General features: G+C 49.5%; 1 protein-coding gene across 2 annotated transcripts in view; it reads left to right on the plus strand.

Annotated features, from left to right (window-relative positions):
• Window positions 1-19,633, plus strand: part of RBM46 (RNA binding motif protein 46) — an 836,305-nt gene that overhangs the window by 173,752 nt on the left and 642,920 nt on the right. For both annotated transcript variants that reach the window (XM_085643272.1, XM_085643271.1), the window contains exon 3: window positions 4,410-4,877. In XM_085643272.1, coding sequence (XP_085499398.1) covers window positions 4,410-4,877 — 468 coding nt within the window. The remainder of the gene's footprint in view (window positions 1-4,409; window positions 4,878-19,633) is intronic.

Below are 19,633 nucleotides of genomic sequence, written 5' to 3' on the forward strand. Positions count from 1 at the left end.
CCGTACCTCTTTCGCAAAGGGGCAACGGGTTTTATTCCAGGTTCCTCCTGGTTCGGAAGACGGAAGATACATGGCGTCCTATACTAGACCTAAGGGAGCTCAACACCTATCTCATCAAACTCTCTTTCAGGATGGTCACTCTCCAAGATATTCTACGACTACTGAATCCGGGAGATTTTTTGGCGTCCCTGGATTTGGAGGATGCATACTTCCACGTTCCGATCCACCCAGCTCACAGGCAATATCTACGCTTCACAGTAGGCAAGAGCCATTTCCAGTTCAAGGTGCTTCCGTTTGGCCTTCGGTCGGCACCTCGAATATTCACGAAGATGCTGGCACCAGTCGCTGCTTTTCTAAGGAAGCAGTCCTTGGAAGTGTTCCCATACTTGGACGACTGGCTCGTCAAGGCTCCGTTGTTCAAGGCACCGTCTCAGGCCGTGTCAACTTGCATACGGTTGTTCGCCCATTTGGGTCTTCAGCTCAACAGGTCCAAATCGGTACTGATACCCTCCAGGTCACGAAAGTTCCTTGGGGCTATTCTGGACACGAACCTATGCACGGCTCGTCCGTCGGAGGAGCGTCAAGGCAAACTGACCACCTCCGCTCGTCAAATGCTGCATAGGAGATAAGTATCGGTTCGACGGTACAAGTCCTTACTCGGATCGATCTCATCCCGTTAATACCGCATTGCAGGCTTCATATGCGTCCTCTGCAGGAGGAGTTGGACAAACAATGGCGCCAGGCAGAAGGGTCGTTCAACAACAAGGTGTGGATAACACCTGCTATGCGCAAAGCCTGCGAATGGTGGCTGGTGAAGGAGAACATCGCAGGAGGATTAACGTTTCGGATCCCTCGTTCTCCTATGGTGGTGACCACAGATGCTTCCTTAGAAGGATGGGGGGCTGTTCTCCAGGAGCTTCAGGTCAGCGGTCACTGGAGTCCAGCAGACAGACTACGCCACATCAATCTCTTGGAGCTGAGGGCCATTCACTTAGCCTTGCTGGCGTTCCTTGCCAGACTTCAGAATCGTGCAGTGCTGGTCCGGACAGACAACACGACGGCTATGCACTATATCAACAAGCAAGGGGGAACAAGGTCGCGGACTCTGTCCAAGGAAGCTCAGACGATCTGGGATTTTGCGATCTCTCACAAGATCACTCTGCAAGCCGAGCACCTAGCAGGGTGTCTCAACATCACAGCGGATGCTCTAAGTCGTCAGACGGAAGTGACTCACGAGTGGGAGTTACATCAGGCCACGCTGGAGGCAGTGTTCAAGAGATGGGGTACTCCGACCATAGACCTCTTTGCGTCCCCGGAGAACGCCAAGTGCCAGTTTTACGCAAGCAAGGTTCCCCATCAAGGGTCTCTGGGGAATGCCCTTTCGATTGCTTGGTTCGGCGCATTTTGCTACGCCTTTCCTCCCATTCCCCTCATTCCTCGAGTTCTCAGGAAGGTCAGGGCGGAACCATGCAAGATGATTCTCATTGCTCCAGCATGGGCGCGTCAGTTCTGGTTCACAGAACTCCTGCTTCTCTCCCAGGATCGCCCGATTCGCTTGCCACTGATTCCATCTCTGTTGTCGCGAGATCAGGGGCAGGTGCTCCATCCGGATCCGAAGTCACTTCACTTGACAGCGTGGCTCCTGAACACAGAGAATTCCGTCATCTGAATCTCTCCAGGGAGTGCAGGGATGTTTTATCTCAGGCGCGGGCGCCAAGCACTAATAAGACATATAGAGCAAAATGGAAGAGATTTTGTCTATGGTGCAACAGGAATAAACTCCATCCTTATAAGTCCCGGCCACATCAGGTTTTGCCTTACATCCTGTCTCTGGCTAAATCAGGTCTGGCTCACTCTTCGGTCAAGGTACATCAGGCTGCCATATCCCGTTTTCGACGGAAGACATCGGGGCCATCTCTATGGTCCGCAAGGATTGTTAAGCAGTTCCTTAAGGGGTTATTTCGGATGTTTCCTCTGGTTCGATCACCCCCTCCTATCTGGCAGCTTAACCTAGTACTGGCTCAACTGATGAAAGCGCCCTTTGAGCCAATTCACAAGGCGGACTTGAAGTTCCTGTCGTGGAAACTAGCCCTTCTCTTGGCATTAACTTCGGCTAGGAGGGTTAGTGAACTCCAGGCTCTCTCTATAGTGGAGCCTTTTCTGCAGTTCAAGAGGGATGTGCTGATTTTGAGAACCAACCCAAAATTCATCCCGAAGGTGCCTTCAGAGTTTTATCTGAATGAACCCTTAATTTTGAACTCCTTTTTTCCGCGTCCTTCCACCCAGGCGGAACGAACATTGCATTCTTTGGATGTCCAGAGATGTCTGAAATTCTACACACGCTCTTTCAGAAAGTCTACTCAGCTATTTATTGCCTACAGTGCACCACGGAAGGGGTTGCCGCTCGCCAAGAGTGGCATTTCCCGCTGGATCTCCAGTGCAATTCAATACTGTCATCAGGCTGCGGGCAAACCTTTGGATAAAAGGGCCCGGGCTCATTCTACGAGAGCGATGGCGTCTTCAGTAGCTCTCTTTGCTGGAGTTGCGATCAAGGACATTTGCAGAGCAGCAACGTGGAGCAGTGTACACACCTTCACGAAGCACTACTGCCTGGAATCGGTGGGACGAGATGAAGCTGCTGTTGGTCAAGCAGTCCTCCGGAATCTTTTTCAATGAGAGGTGAGCTTTCCCTACAATCTCGCCATCCTGGTAAGCACATTTGGTTTCAGTAATGATTGTTTTTTCATGTACACTGAGGTGGTTGTGTAACGCCATGTGTCTTCCAAATGTGCTTTTCTGATGTACTGCTTACTATTCTGATACAAAGCATGAGAATCTATGAAAGTTCCAATACTGGGGTAAGAAAACAAGTTACTTACCTGTAACTTTGGTTCCCCAGTATTGGTAACTTTCATAGATTCTCATGCGCCCACCCACCTCCCCTGGGAAAGCTCTGCCGGTTTACTGAGGTAGTGGCTGTTGGCACAACGGCTACGAAAATCTGAGGCTCTGAGCTCTCTCAGGAAGGTTCCAGAGGGTGAGGCTGTGCTGATTGGTCCTGGCAAAAGTTTGGACTCTTTTACACAAAGAGGGTGATATACTACAAAATGAGATGAGGCCTAGGCCTATTTTTCTCTTTTGTTTTTATGGTTATGATATATATATATATATATATTTTGTTTACCGAGGCTCCCATTCCGACGACGGGGAATGATACAAAGCATGAGAATCTATGAAAGTTACCAATACTGGGGAACCAAAGTTACAGGTAAGTAACTTGTTTTCTTCTTGTCAATAATATTTTTGCATTTTGATATTTGTGTGTCACTATATTTAATTTCAGATATTTATGCCTTCCGATATTTTAAACCTGATATTGTGTTTAAACATCCTCCCTACCATATCTGTATCTGCTTTTGTAAAGTTGCTCCTCCTCCCACAATTAATATTCACCTGGTTCCTCCCATGTGTATTTGATACGGGGCCCCAAAACGGGCAGCATGTCCGGCGCTTCTAAGAAGCTGACGGTGCAGACGCACCTGCATTTGAAGCTGTAGCGGATGCTTAGCTGAATCCCCTAAAATGTGACGTTGTGGGCAGCACATCAGACACTAAACCACCGATGGCCTCCTCCTTCAAGAGGGTGGGATACCCAGAATCGCCCAAAACTAGAGCTAGAGAGCAAACCTCAGCCCCAAGAGTCCTACTTAAGCCCCAATAGCCCGATTCTTACTGGAGATCTATCCCATACCATTATTGGAGGGACTGAAGGATTATGATGGAAAATGTCTCTCTGGGGAACATTAGGTAATGGTGTATCTAGGGAAGACTTGGGAAATGTGAACTCCTTACCTTTGCTTGCTCTAGGTTGTGTTGGCTAGCTTCAAGTGTTGGCTACACAGTAGTGCTATTTCCACTTGTACAGTTTTTTAGAATGAATGGATCTGCTGATAAGTAACTTTATTTTTTTTCAGTCTCTAGTATGACATTATTATGCAATGTATTCTCAGTGTGAGAACCTATTTAAGATAACATACAGGAGAAAACAAGTAATTATATGTATAACAATAGCTGTCTCATTTATGCATTTGTCTAAAGCCAATCACTCCTGTTCCGTTCCTTCCCGCTTATCCGAACTGTTGAGCCGTTATGTTCATTGAAACTGGTTATTGCCTCTTGATTGGTTGTTTTTCAGAAGAATAAGGTTGACTTGTCGACAGTGAGCATCGTTTATACAAGTCTTTGCCTAAGCACTCCATTAACTCATTTTACAGGCGTGCACGCATTCTGAGCAGCACTTACTGAAATTCAAAATGTTGTATCTTGTAGAAGAATGCATGCATACGAGAAGTGTAATTTGAGATGATCAACTTATACTATTATGTTTCTTTTTTAAATTTTTATTTTAGGGTGGGATGGCCCTCCGCCCCCTCGTGGCTGTGAGGTTTTTGTGGGTAAGATTCCTCGTGACATGTATGAAGATGAACTTGTTCCAGTTTTTGAAAGGGCTGGAAAGATTTACGAGTTCAGACTCATGATGGAGTTCAGCGGGGAGAACCGGGGATATGCATTTGTGATGTACACAAACAAGGAAGAAGCTCAACTCGCCATCAGAATGCTTAATAATTACGAGATACGGCCTGGTAAATTTATTGGTGTTTGTGTAAGCTTGGACAATTGTCGGTTGTTTATTGGAGCAATTCCAAAAGAAAAGAAAAAAGAAGAAATATTTGATGAAATGAAAAAAGTTACCGAAGGAGTTGTTGATGTCATAGTCTATCCGAGTGCCACCGACAAAACAAAAAATCGAGGTTTTGCTTTTGTAGAGTACGAGTCTCACAGAGCCGCTGCCATGGCTAGAAGGAAATTAATTCCAGGTACGTTTTAAGGAATTCCCTGTTCTTAATATAATCATTTCTGTGTGGACAAGTTGTAATTAACTATAGCATAAATGTTTATCAATTGGTAGTACCCTTGCATTTTTGTAATTACAGTTAGAAATATCAGACTAACGTGCTATCTGCTAACATTTCAGAGTTATTTTCATACACAAATTCATCAGTTCAAATGTTTATAAAAAAGCACAGCTTGCGTGTGAAACCAAGTATGCTGATGTCTCTGTGTGCCATTTTCATAGTTAAATATATAATCTTAATTCTGCTTTAGCTATCTAGTCTGAGAACTTGTTAAGTGTCGAAAATTCGTTATTTGCAGCCTGGCAGTGTATGCTGTCTGGAGCATATCTAAACATGTCCAGGTTGTCTGTGTGATATTTTGGACGTTCCTGATTTCACATATCCCATTCCATCCACATTGGAAGCTTAACTTTCCTTTTCTGCTAAAGAATAACTTCTTTGGAAGCTGACCCTTCATCCATATTGTAGGAAGGTGGATATCTGACTATGTTTACCCCCAACTTTTTGCCTAGTGTCTAGCTGGTTTTTCGACTTAGTTGGCCTGAGATCCTGCCATTCAGGGTCTCAGGCTGTCTGCTTTCTCTTTAAAATGGACTCCATGTACCCTAGGTACATACACAATTGGTAAGGATCACCTTATCATCCAGGGGATACTCATCAACAGTCATAATCTATGAATAATCCCCACCCATGTGCGGGATCCCGGAGCATATAGAAAATACATATATATACATATATATGCATATGTGAAAACATATACATTCAGCCTAAAAATGTTTCAAACATGGCAACACTGTAAATTACATAGGTTTGCATTGCAGTACCCCCTAACCCATAAGGAAAAGGAAGCACCAAGCCAATTGTTACACAACAATGCCTTATTGCCATAAAGCAAACCTGTAATTGGTAAGGATCACCTTATTGGACCCTGTACAGTGTACCCTAGGTACCCAGGGCATAGGTGTACCCTAGGCCTACCAGGGGCTGCAGCATGTATTATGCCACCCCTGGCCTGGCCTTACAATCAGACACAACTGGCTGATCACTCAGTTGGGGCAAGGTCGTGTAATCACCCCTTGCTTAGATATAGTATACCTATATCTACCCTTAAAATAGACACATGTGTACCTGTGAGCCACTCCTATGGCAGGCCTTAACAATCCTGGAGGCAGAGTGCTTGGTAACATGTGAGATGGTGCTCTAGCATGAGCTGAGCCTGTCTGCAGCTTTCGGAACCATGTCCTTATAGCTGTTCTATGATATCGCCTACCATATACTCTTAAAGTGCCTTATAATCTTAAACGGTTATGGTAACTATGGTTTGGCTTTATCAAAACATGTCGTGTAAGGTGTCTAACACTGTGGAATAATACCCCCATATCATTACTGGTGATGAGGATATTCCTCCCTTCTAGAGAGAGAGACATGTTAAAATCCTACTTTGTTGTTTAACTCTGACCAAAGCCTCAGCATCACAAAATGGATGCTGCTGCCACAGACACAAGTCTGACCTCCTGCAGCTGGGAGCCCTCCCAGCCAGGAAAGTCTGGACAATAGGTTTCCTGCTTGGGGAGGTGCTAGCACCTCCCCAGACAGACTTTAGTGTATTGGGGCAGGGAGGGCTGAAAGGAATGAGACATGCCTGGGGCACACAAGGTGCTCCATGCATAGTCCAGTTCAAACCGGTGCTGGGGCACTCCAGCCCCAGCTCTGGCGCGAAACTGGACAAAGGAAAGGGGGTGTAGCCACCCCCCTTCCTGGTCCCACCCATAGGAGGGACCTTGCAGGTAGCCCGACCACTAGCCCAGTATATCAGTAGGTAGCTGAGCCCTGAAAATTAGATTATCCTGAATCTGCAACTTGAACAGAAACTCTGGACCTTCGACATTCGACCTCAGGAAGAAGACTGAAGAATCTCCCTTGTGGCCAAGGAGTGACCACCCTGGGCAACCAGGCACCATCCAGCGACCGCTGCTTGCTTTGCCACTGATCCTACGAGGGACAACTGCAGAGACTGACCAGCGCCGAGACTTCCAGACACCTCTGACCCAGATCCACATCTGCAGCAAAGCTGAGACCCGTGGAGGTGACGAGGGACGTGGGACCAGCGACTTGGGAAAAGTGGCTAGTAACTGACTTCTGAGGCTTCCTCGAGGCTGTGCTTGGGGAATTGAGAAGCCCCCATCCCGAGCACCATCTGCAAAGAAGATCAGCTCCCCACACTTCACGTGTTCTGCGTGGGGCCCTTCTGCACCTGAGTTGCTCGACGTGTTGTCCGGTTGCTGGCCCGTTGGCTAGTGACCTCTGCGACGACGACCCTTTGATTTCATCTTGCTGGTCCGGCTCCTCCAGACTGGCACTCGCTCCTCTGTGAAAGAGAAGCACGCCAGACCTTCCTGGTCTGCACCAGAAGCAAGTCCTCCATCCTGCGTGGGTTCCGCTTCCCAAGGCTTGTTGGGTTCTAACTCGACATCGACGCCGCCGACTGCAAGAGCTTTCGTGGGACAGCTCGCCTCCTGGTCCTGGTCGTCCTCGACGTTTCCTGGTACCCGTGGCTGCTGCGACAAGCTTCACCTCTTCCCCTGCATCTGCACGACATCGCCTGGTTCCTTCCTGGTTCCTTCCCGGCTCCTTGCTGGTGACCTAGACTCTGTCCCTTCTGCTTGCAGGTATCTTTCCTTCTTGATTCCATCCTTGGGATCCACCGGACACTCTTCACTGACTGCCTGTCAGCAACTTTCCTTCAGGCATCCATAGGAGTCAACGACGAAACCTGACGCAAGTTCACACCTATGCACCCGCAGCCCGTGGGCTAGGTAACTTGAGTACTCCGGTGCTCACAAGGGTATTGACTATCCTAGGGTCTAGTTTCCAAGTCTCGAACTCCTAGCTATTCCAGAAGTGTCCTAAAACTGTTAATTCCTAATAACTACTATTTCTATTGACTTTTACGCATTACGCGTGAGTGTTTCCACTCTGCACCTGAATCCCGTGGGCCTCCCACTTCCTAACCTTTGGTGGTATAGTGTAGCCCCAGCGATTCCCTAGGCCTAGGCCTATCCTGTGTTCGTGACAGTGGTTCTTATACCACTTACTTAGTATATGGTTTGCGTGGCCCCTAGGGCCTAACTGTATTACTTACCTGTGTGACATAATGTATGCCTAAATAAGACTGTGTTGTACTTACCTCGAATCTCATAACGAGTGCTGAGGGTATTTTGACTAGAATAAATACATTCTATTTTTATATATATCTGTTGTGGTGTCCTTTCATTTGGTATTCAATGGATTACAAATGGTATAACAGCTGGCTTCACATGCCATACAGAGTTTGGCCTAAGACTGCTCTTGTCCATACTACCACTAGGGTAGCTGGTCTATAAGGTTGACTTTACAACCAATCACTATAAGGGTTGTTTGGACTGATACAGGGTGTACACTAGAATTAGTGACATCATATATCAGGCCAACTTCTCCCATTGGTGGCAGCGGTGGGATCTGAGCTTGCTGTTGTTAATACCATTGTAATCTTGAGATACTAATTTGAAAGATCACACAGATATTGTTAGGTACATATAACATAGATTATAAATACTTAAGTCTTACTGGACTTAGTTGTTGTAGGTTGAAGGGCCTAGCACACCCTGACTACAACTACTAGAGAGGTTTAGTAGATACAACTAGTGTAGGTAGGTGCACACACCACACCCTCACTAGATCATGTCTCTGAGAGGAGATCAAGTTGATTCTCTCTCAGGAGGGGTAGATCCTAAAAAGATACCCTCTAGATATGATACCCTAACTTCTCAGGAGATGAGACAATTGTGTACCTCCAGAAAGTTAAAACAGGGTTCAACCCCTACCCTCATTCAACTAGTGGAGATCTTAGAAGAGTATGATGCTCAGAGAGCCTCCCAGGTTAGTACCCCAGGTACAGGTGAGGGTCTACCCTCTACAGATGAGTCAGAAGGGACTTTAGAAGATGATGTAGACAGCCAGGTCCAAGTTGGGAGACTTAGCCAGGCTAACTTAAGCCTACATGGGAGTCTGACTGGGGTCCCCCCATTCAGACCCTCAAGTAGACTTAACCAGAGAAGCAGGAGAGGAAGATCCCCTTCAAGGGAATCTATCCACTCCCATGTCTCTAATAGCTCCAATGCCTCTTCTCACAGGGGAATGACTTCTTCAGAGAGAAAAGAGCATCAGGCCAGAATGAGGGAAGCCAATCTGAGGATTGAAAGGGAAGAACTTGCCCTTGCCAAGGAGAGGCTTGCTCTGGCCAGAGAGCAAAAGTTAAGTGGGCTAGGACCCACTGGTGGCAGCAACATTCCTAAAGATAGGGATAGGTCTTATGACCATAGAAACCTAAGCAAGATAGTCCCCCCATATCAGAATGGGGATGACATCCACAATTGGATGACTGCTTTGGAGAGGGCCTGCAAAGTACAGCAGGTACCCCAGAGTCAGTGGGCAGCTATCTTGTGGCTCTCCTTTTCTGACAAAGGTAGAGACAAGCTCCTCACAGTTAGTGATGAGGATGCTGACAATTACAAAGTCCTGAAGAGTGCTCTGATAGATGGGTTTGGCTTAACCACTGAGCAATATAGGTTGTTGTTCAGAGACACCCAGAAGACACAGACACAGGACTGCTCTGATTTTGTGGATTGTGCCACTAAGGCTTTGGAAGGTTGGTTAAATGGCAGCAAGGTGCAGGACTATACAGGATTGTACAACTTGATTATGAGGGAGCAGATCCTTAATAATTGTCAAAACCAGCTTCTCCATCAACACCTGGTAGACTCAGATTTGACCTCTCCCCAAGAATTGGGAAAGAGGGCAGATAAATGGGTCAGGACCAGGATTAGGCCTACAAATCAGGGTGGTGACCAAAAGAAAGATACCACCAAGCCTCAAGAGAAGGGTGGGGATAAAACAAAAGAGAAATCTTCCTCAGGGCCCCAAAACTCCACACAGGGTGGTGGGTCCCAAGCTCCCTCCTCTACCACAGTTAAAAAGCCTTACTGCCATGAATGTAAAGTTCCTGGGCATTGGAAAACTGACAGCAGTTGCCCAAAGGCTAAAAACAAAACTGTTCCTCCAGTTACTCCTGTAACACCACCTATTACTGTCAGCAGTAATCCCCCAGGTGGTGGGAGTTCCCCCAAAAATTTGGCTGGGTTTTCTTGGGGAACACAGGTGGACCCTGGCTTAGCCAAGTCCCCTGCAGCAGCTACTCTTGTCTGTGATGGTGGCATGGGGTTTGCCAACTTCACTGCCTGGTAGGTACAGACAGGAACCCTACATCAATGGTAGAAAAGCTGAGGCCTACAGAGACACTGGAGCTAGCATCACTATGGAGACTCACAGACTAGTTCCCTCTGAGCAGCTCTTGCCTGGTTTCTCATACCAGGTAACTAACATTGATGGCAAACAGAACAGTCATCCCATGGCAGAGGTATGTCTCAGCTGGGGAGGTGTCACTGGCCCTAAGAGGGTGGCAGTGTCCCCAACCTTGCCTGTAGACTGCTTACTGGGGAATGACTTGGAACTCTCAGCTTGGGCTGGAGTTGAACAAGACACCCATTTTAAAATGGTAGGCCTTTCACAAAAGGGTAGTGGGGTTGTGCCAGCCACAACCCCTGTCCAAGTAGATTTCCTCCCTGAAAAGGTTGGAAGGGCAGTGGTAGCCACAGCCCAGGCAAAGACAGACTTCCCTGTAGAGATTGGCAGAGCTGTGACAGTCACAGCTCAAACCCAAACTGAGTGCCTCCCTGGAAAGGTCGGCAAGGCTGTAATGGTCTCAGCCCATACTCAGACTGACATAGGTGTAGTGAAGCCTGAAACTATGGATTACTCCACACAAACAGAGTAGTGGAGAGGAAGAAGAGTCTCCCTCTCCCCAGACATTAGGAAAAGGTCAGCCTCCTCAGGGATCTGACCTCACCCCTTGTGAAGGAACTGCCCCAGAGGTAGCCAGGCCTGGTCTGGCAGAGCCTCTGATGTCAGTGGACCCTTCCAAGGTGGGACCCAGTCTGGTGCAGGTAGCCTGCCTCTATCTACCCTGCCTCAGTCAGCCCAGGGCTGCAGAGGTCAGGGAGGCCAGTGGACCCCAAGGGGGCCCCTGTCCACAAGTACCCCCCCCCCCCATCAAAAGAATGAGGATTGCCTGGCTAGTAGCCCTAGCCAGGTGATGGTTAAAACATTCCTGAGGGATCTCCTTTACAGGTAGTTAGGGACCTCCCCCAGAGGGATTCTGTTGGGCACAGGCAAACATGGGATCTTAGGGCCCCAAACCTGACCTGTCCCTCCAGTAAGCCCACAAAAGGGGCCCAGCCTCCAGCTTTAGGTAGCCAGAGGCTGACCCTGAGAGCACAGTGCAACTCAGTTAAAGAAAGAAAGGCATCCATGGTGGAGGATGATTGGAGGGAGCTGAGGCCTCACTTTGAGGACACTCACTTCAGTACTCCATCTCAACACCAGCCTTTTACTTTGCAAAAACACACCAAAGGTAGAGATTCCCTATGGTGGAGACCCTATGATACCTTTAGGGTGAGGGATTGCTTAGTGGACCATGAGACGGGGGTAACCATGCCAGTGCTGGTTCTTCCTTATATGGCCACTTAGGCAATATAGGCTTACCTGGTCAAGGACAGCCTTATCTCCTTTCGTTTGGGGGGGGGGGGGGGGGGGTTGTGTAGGAAGGTGGATATCTGACTATGTTTACCCCCAACTTTTTGCCTAGTGTCTAGCTGGTTTTTCGACTTAGTTGGCCTGAGATCCTGCCATTCAGGGTCTCAGGCTGTCTGCTCTCTCTTTAAAATGGACTCCATGTACCCTAGGTACATACACAATTGGTAAGGATCACCTTATCATCCAGGGGATACTCATCAATAGTCATAATCTATGAATAATCCCCACCCATGTGCGGGATCCCGGAGCATATAGAAAATACATATATATACATATATATGCATATGTGAAAACATATACATTCAGCCTAAAAATGTTTCAAACATGGCAACACTGTAAATTACATAGGTTTGCATTGCAGTACCCCCTAACCCATAAGGAAAAGGAAGCACCAAGCCAATTGTTACACAACAATGCTTTATTGTCATAAAGCAAACCTGTAATTGCAGGCATTTGCCTGTAGGCTGCAGTAGAGTATCAAGAAACAAAGAAAACTGACACCTTGCCTTTAAGGCATTAGAGTAGGGGGACCGTGCCTTTAAGACCTGCAGGAGACCCCCAGCTCCCATGATGCACTACAGGTGGGCAGTTGGGCCAGTTCTTTTTTCCGGCTCCTTCTGTGAGGATCCTGGAGCTTGAGCTCTTCAGTTTTTTGACTGAAAGTTTGGTCATTCAGATTTTTTCTGATTGTTCGACATTTTCTGGCTCCTGAAGGTGTATTCTGCTGATTTCCTGAAGAAATTCCTAATTTTTTCCAGCAGAATGCCTGCTTTATTCAGGAAATGCCCTTCCTGTGGCAATAAGATGGCACTGGTAGATCCACACTCGGTGTGTATTGTGTGTTTGCCAACTTCACACAAGCCTGATCGGTGCCCCCACTGCCAGAAGTTTTCCAAGCGCACTCTGCGAGATAGAGAGCGCATTAAGCTACATGCACAGCTGGAGAAGGAGAGGAGCCGTCGTGAAGGCGACCATTCATCCTCAAGACCACCTTCTTCAGCTTCTCAATCTCAAAAACGGCGACATACCACCTCTCCTGACTCCAGGAAGACCAAGGTTCGAGGAGATTCGCCGTCGTAGTCGAAGGTACCGTCGAAGAAGCAGAGGACGACTTCTGCGTCGAGGGATTCATCTCGAAGTCAAGATTCTCCGCCGTGAAGAAGTAAGTCCGCGTCGAGGCGCAGCCCTTCGGGCTCGAAGGCTGTTAGTCCGGTGAGATCTGGACTGTCGACGTCGAGGCTTCCGTCGACGTCGAGACACTCTCCGCCTCCCTCGAGGGGGTCGGCGTCGAGAGATGCGGCGACATACGTCTCGCCGCGAGTGGGTCATTCAACGTCAAGACAAACCCCCACTCGAGGTCACCAGGTCGACGTCGTGGACGGTCGACGTCGAAGTCGCCAGTGCGACGTCGGGAGAGATCGACGTCGAGATCGCCAGGCCGCCGTCGTGAGAGGTCAACTTCGAAGTCATCAGGGCGACCTCAGGCACCTGTTCGGCGACGGAGGTCGACTTCTATGTCTCCGCAACGCCGTAGGCGTTCGGCGTCGAGACCACCGTCGAGGACTGAACGCCAGTCTCAGCAATTGACACCGATGGTGACGCAAACGTCATCGACGTCGAGGGGTTCGACGTCGAAGGATCCAGCTGAAGTGGCCACGAAGAGAAGAGTCAGATCTAGATCTTCTGGGGATCGATCATCATCTCCAGGCCTGCATATCGTGCAGATCTCTCCGGAAGGCTCCACTAAGGCACCAGAGAAGTTTGGACTTTCTCCTCGCTGGTTGGAGGGTGTGGGTCCAGGTGACTGCAGAAGTCCGGGCTCGGACTTTCCCCGCACGTACTCTCCCTCCAGGATCTCTCCACACAGGAGCAAGTCTCCTCAGGGTACTCGAAGGCCTCCTTCTCCACGCCGGTCTCGATCCAGGGACCGCTCATCTTCGCGCAGAAGGCCCAGATCTCCGTCAAAGCACAGATCAGGGTCCAGGGCTCGCCACAGCGACCGCCCCCACAAGAGGCGACGCACCAGATCTCCCACTCGGTCTTCCTCCACAAGGTCTTCGGTCCGGGACTACTCTCCGACCTTCTCTTCTACACCGCCGTCACGAGTGTCCCCAGTTGATGACATCACTACTTTCTCTGACGTTCTGGGTAGAGGTGCGCAGAAACTGAATATCACGCTGCACACCCCTCTGGCACCCACTTCAATCATTTTTGATACATTGCATCACCGGTCAGCACCCAGACCTTTGCTACCCTTGGTGCCAGGATTGTTGGAGCCAGCTATGGCCACATTTCTCACCCCTGCTACGGTGGGCTCTGTGCCCTCAAGAATAGCCAAAAAGTATAAGGCTCCGGCTGAGGACCCTTTCTTTCTGAGGGCGGACCCGTCAGCGGACTCAGTGATCGTGGCCGCTGCCATGAAGTCCCATTCTGCATCCGTGTCGTCTTCTGTTCCCCCGGAGAAGGACAGCAAGCAAATTGACTCGTATGGCAGAAGGATGTGCAGCACTTCCGCCTCCCACATGAAAGTGGCTAGTGCTTCAGCCCTGATAGGGCGGTATGATCGTTCCCTGTGGGACTCCCACTCCAGATTTGTCGAAAAACTGCCAAGAGAAGACAGGCAGGATTTTACGGAAATGCTCCAGGAAGGTGGGCTTGTAGCCAATCAAATCATCAGTGCGGCTGCTGATGCTTCCGATCTCGCCGCACATGGCTATTCACATGGCATATGCTCTCGACGCTCTGCCTGGCTAAGGCTGACGGGCCTCAAACCTGATGTGCAGAAAAAGATCCTTAATCTGCCATTTAATGGGTCATCCTTGTTTGGGGCTCACGCGGATGATCAAATGACCAAAATGAAGGCGGATTTGGACACCGTTAAAGCTGTGGGGCTGGAAAAGCGCAAGGAATACCGCAAGCGCTTTCGGCAGGGCGACAAGCGTGCCTTTCATCAGCGCGTTCAAACACCTCAATGGTCCTCTCAAAATCAACAGAGGTCCCAGTTTCAGCAACGGGGCCGGGGCAGAGGAAGAGGTGGTGCAAAGCAGCAACAGTCCTCCACCAAACAGCCCTCAAAGCAGTGAGATCTTACTTCCTCCGTGCTCGTTCGCCACTCCGGTAGGAGGAAGTATCAGTGTTCACCTGGCAGAGTGGGAAGCTATTACAAAAGACAGATGGGTGCTGAATATTGTACAGCATGGCTACTTGCTGAGGTTCAAGTCTCCCCCTCCGCAGGTATCCCCACGGAGGCAGTACCTTCCTCAAATCTAGCCACTCTCCTCTCCAAAAAGGCCATAGAGGAGGTTTCACTCCGGCAGAGAAATCAAGGAGTGTACTCCCGGTACTTTCTTGTTCAAAAACGAGGAGTGGTCAACGAGTACAGACCCATCCTCGACCTCCGTATGCTCAACGGATTTGTCAAAAGAGAAAAGTTCAGGATGCTGTCTCTCCATCAGATCTTCCCACATCTTCACCAAGGGGACTGGATGTGTGCAATCGATCTACAGGATGCCAACTTCCATATTCCTGTCTCAGTGAAACACCGAAAATTTCTCAGGTTTCAGATCTCTCGTCGGCACTATCAGAACAGAGTTCTGCCATTCGGGCTCAAATCTGCCCCACGGACGTTCTCAAAGTGTATGGCGGTGGTAGCTGCCTTCCTCCGCAAACGGAAGATATTCGTCTACCCTTATCTAGACGACTGGCTCCTCAAGAGTTCCACTCCCACTCTACTCCAGAGCCATCTCTTGTTTTGCCTCCATCTCCTACTCGCTGGGATTACAGGTCAATTACAAGAAGTCGGTCCTCAATCCCACTCAGCGGATTCACTACCTGGGCGCCTCTCTGGACTCCGCAAAGGCAAGCGTGTGTCCTTCGGAGGAGAGGTTATCATCCATGCTTCAGAAATGTCACACGCTTCTCACCGCTGCATTTCCCACAGCCAGGCAAGTGTCTTCACTTCTGGGGTCGAAGGCTTCGTGCATTTACATTGTACCCAATGCACGTCTTCACATGCGACCTCTGCAACAAGAACTAGAGGATCAATGGTCGCAGAGGTCAGGCCACTGGGAGGATCGCATTTGTCTTCACCAAGCTGCCAAAGACTCCATCAGATGGTGGATGAAACGCTCCCATCTACTTAACGGCGTTCCCTTCCATCAGGCGCCTCCGACACAGACAGTGGTCACAGATGCCTCCATGCAGGGCTGGGGGGCTCATATGGGCCAGCTTCAAGTACAAGGTCTCTGGTCCAATACCGAACAGCGTTATCACATCAACTTCTTGGAGCTGCGAGCAGTCCATCTAGCTCTCAAATCCATGTATCCGTCCCTCCAAACCAACCACGTGTAGATTCAGACAGACAACACAACAACGATGTTCTATCTGAACAAGCAAGGAGGCACCAGATCACGAGTCCTGTCCCTGGAATCTCAGTCCATCTGGCGATGGCTTCTGGCGAGGAACCTGTCCATCATTGCTGTTCACCTGCCAGGGACCCTGAACGTGCAGGCAGACGGCCTCAGCAGAGACTTCGTCGAAGCGCACGACTGGGTTCTCAACGAAGAGGTCGCTCAAGAGATCTTCCAGTTGTGGGGAGTACCGGACATAGATCTCTTCGCAGACGCGGCAAACAAAAAATGCCCCGTCTTCGCCTCCAGGTTTCCCCAACGGGGATCTCAGGGGAACGCACTTTTGATCAGCTGGTCACGGAAATTTCTGTACGCTTTTCCTCCTCTCCCTCTCATCCCAGCTGTAATCCAGAAATTCTACAGGACCAAAGCTCGGATGATCCTCATTGCTCCGGAGTGGCCCCGTCAGTGGTGGTATCCGGATCTACTCCAACTGTCGTAGGTGCCACACTGGAGGTTGCCTTGCCTACCGAACTTGCTGACCAAGGACCAGAGGAGAGTGTTCCATCCCAACCTCCCCTCTCTTCGCTTGACGGCATGGCTCCTGAATTCATCCAGTACGGACACTTAGATCTTCCAGCGGACTGTATGAACATCCTCCGGGAGGCTAAAAGACCCTCCACGAGGAAGTCTTATGCCTTCAAGTGGAAGAGGTTCTGCATTTGGTGCAGTGATAACGCCCTTGATCCTATCCGGGGTCAAGAACAGGTTATTCTCCCCTACTTGTTGTACTTGGCAAAGTCTGGGTTGAAGTACGCTTCCATCAGAGTCCACTTAGCTGCTATCACAGCTTATAGGAAATCTCCTACCCAGGTCTCATTCTTCCAGATGCCGGTAGTCAAAGATTTCTTAGAAGGGCTTAAGAAAGTATTTCCACCAGTGAGATCTCCTTCCCCTTCCTGGGAACTCAACATTGTTCTCTCTAAGTTGATAGGAGCCCCTTTTGAACTGATTCATAAGGCCTCCTTGCAGCATCTGACCTGGAAGGCTGCCTGTGAGAAGTTGGCCTGATGTATGATGTCACTAGTTCTAGCAGTGAAGATTTAAAGGTGTGTCGTCGCAAAGGCCGCTAGCCAACGGGCAAGCAACCGGACAGACGCGGCAAGCAGGAAAATGCAGAAGGGCCCCACGCAGGACTCGTGGAGTGTGGGGGGCTGACCTTCAGTGCAGATGGTGCTTGGGGTGGGGGCTTCTCAATCCCCGGTGCACAACTTCGAGGGTACCTCAGAAGCTGCGCTGGAAGATACTCGCCACTTTTCCCAGGAAGCCGGTCCCACGTCTCTCGTCACCTCCACGGATCTCAGCTCGGCTGTGGATGTGGATCAGGGTCGGAGAAGTCTGGAAGTCAAGGCTCTGGTCGGGCTCTGCAGTCAGTCCCTCGTAAAACTTCAGCAAAGCAAAGGGTAAGTCTCTTGATGGTGCCTGTTTACACAGGGTAGCCACTCCTTGGCCACAAGGGAGATTCTTCAGTCTTCTTCTTTCGTCGAATGTCGAAGGTCCAGAGTTTCTGTTCAAGTTGCAGGTTCAGGATACTCTAATCTCCTGGGGCCCAGCTACCACTCTTATACTAATCTGGGGGGCTGGGTTGCCTGCTAGGTCACGCCTTATGAGTGGGACCTGGGAGGGGGGTGGTTACACCCCCTTCCCTTTGTCCAGTTTCGCGCCAGGACTGGGACTGGGACTGGGCCTGAAAAGTTAGGGTATCATATCTAGAGGGGATCTTTCTCAGACCTGCCCCTCCTGTGAGAGAATCTCCTTGATCTCCTCCCAGAGACATGATCTAGTGAGGGTGTGGTGTGTGCACCTACCTACACTAGTTGTTTCTACTAAACCTCTCTATTAGTTGTAGTCAGGGTGTGTTAATCCCTTCAACCTACAACAACAAGTCCAGTAGGACTTAAGTATTATAATCTATGTTATATGTACCTAAGCAATATCTGTGTGATCTTTCAATTTAGTATCTCAAGATTACAATGGTATTACAACAGCAAGCTCAGATCCCAACTGCTGCTCACCAATGTGAGAAGTTGGCCTGATGTATGATGTCACTAGTTCTAGTGTACACCTTATATCAGTCCAAACAACCCTTATGGTGATTGGTTGTAAAGTCAACCTTATAGACCAGCTATCCTAGTGGTAGCATGGACAAGAGCAGTCTTAGGCTAAACTCTGAATGGCATGTGAAGCCAGCTGTGATACCATATATAATCCCTTGAATACCAAATGAAAGGACACCACAACAGATATATATATAAAATAAAGTGTATTTATTCTAGTCAAACCCTCAGCACTCTTTATGAGATTCGAGGTAAGTACAACACAGTCTTATTTAAGCATACATTAAGTCACACAGGTAAGTAATACAGTTAGGCCCTAGGGGCCACGCAAACCATATACTAAAGAAGTGGTATAAGGACCACTGTCACGGAAATAGAATAGGCCTAGGCCTAGGGAATCGCTGGGGCTACACTACACTACCAACAGTTAGGAAGTGGGAGGCCCACGGGATTCAGGTGCAGAGTGGAAACACTCACGCGTAATGCGTATAATCGATAGAAATAGTACAGTTTTGAAATAAGCAGTTTTAGGACACTTCTGGATTAGCTAGAAAGTCGAGACTCGGAAACTAGACCCTAGGATAGTCAATACCCTTGTGAGCACCGAAGTGCCCAAGTTACCTAGCCCACGGGCTGCGGGTGCATAGGTGTGAACTTGCGTCGGGTTTCGTCGTGGACTTCTATGGATGCCTGAAGGAAAGTTGCTGGCAGGCAGTCAGTGCAGAGTGTCCGGTGGATCCCGAGGCCGGGATCAAGAAGGAAGGGTACCTGCAAGCAGAAGGGACAGAGTCAAGGTCACTAGCCAGTGACCACGTGGAACCAGGAAGGAACCAGGCGATGTCTTGAAGATTGCAGGTGAAGTGGTGAAGCTTGTCGCAGCAGCCACGGGTACCAGGAGACGTCGAGGACGACCAGGACCAGGAGGCGAGCTGTCCCACGAAGGCTCTTGCTGTCGGCGGCGTCGAAGTCGAACTAGGACTCACCAAGCCTTGGCAAGCGGAACCCACGAAGAATGGAGGACTTGCTTCTGGTGCAGACCAGGAAGGTCTGGGGTGCTTCTCTTTTGCAGAGGAGCGGGAGCCAGTCTGGAGGAGCCAAACCAGCAGTGAAGATTTAAAGGTGTGTCGTCGCAAAGGCCGCTAGCCAACGGGCAAGCAACCGGACAGACGCGGCAAGCAGAAAAATGCAGAAGGGCCCCACGCAGGACTCGTGGAGTGTGGGGAGCTGATCTTCAGTGCAGATGGTGCTTGGGGTGGGGGCTTCTCAATCCCCGGTGCACAACTTCGAGGGTACCTCAGAAGCTGCGCTGGAAGATACTCGCCACTTTTCCCAGGTAGCCGGTCCCACGTCGCCTCCACGGATCTCAGCTCGGCTGTGGATGTGGATCAGGGTCGGAGAAGTCTGGAAGTCAAGGCTCTGGTCGGGCTCTGCAGTCGGTCCCTCCTAGAACTTCAGCAAAGCAAAGGGTAAGTCTCTTCATGGTGCCTGTTTGCACAGGGTAGCCACTCCTTGGCCACAAGGGAGATTCTTCAGTCTTCTTCTTTCGTCGAATGTCGAAGAT

Source organism: Triturus cristatus, chromosome 2_2, assembly GCF_964204655.1.
Source record: "Triturus cristatus chromosome 2_2, aTriCri1.1, whole genome shotgun sequence".
In the NCBI taxonomy this organism is placed as follows: Eukaryota; Metazoa; Chordata; class Amphibia; order Caudata; family Salamandridae; genus Triturus; species Triturus cristatus.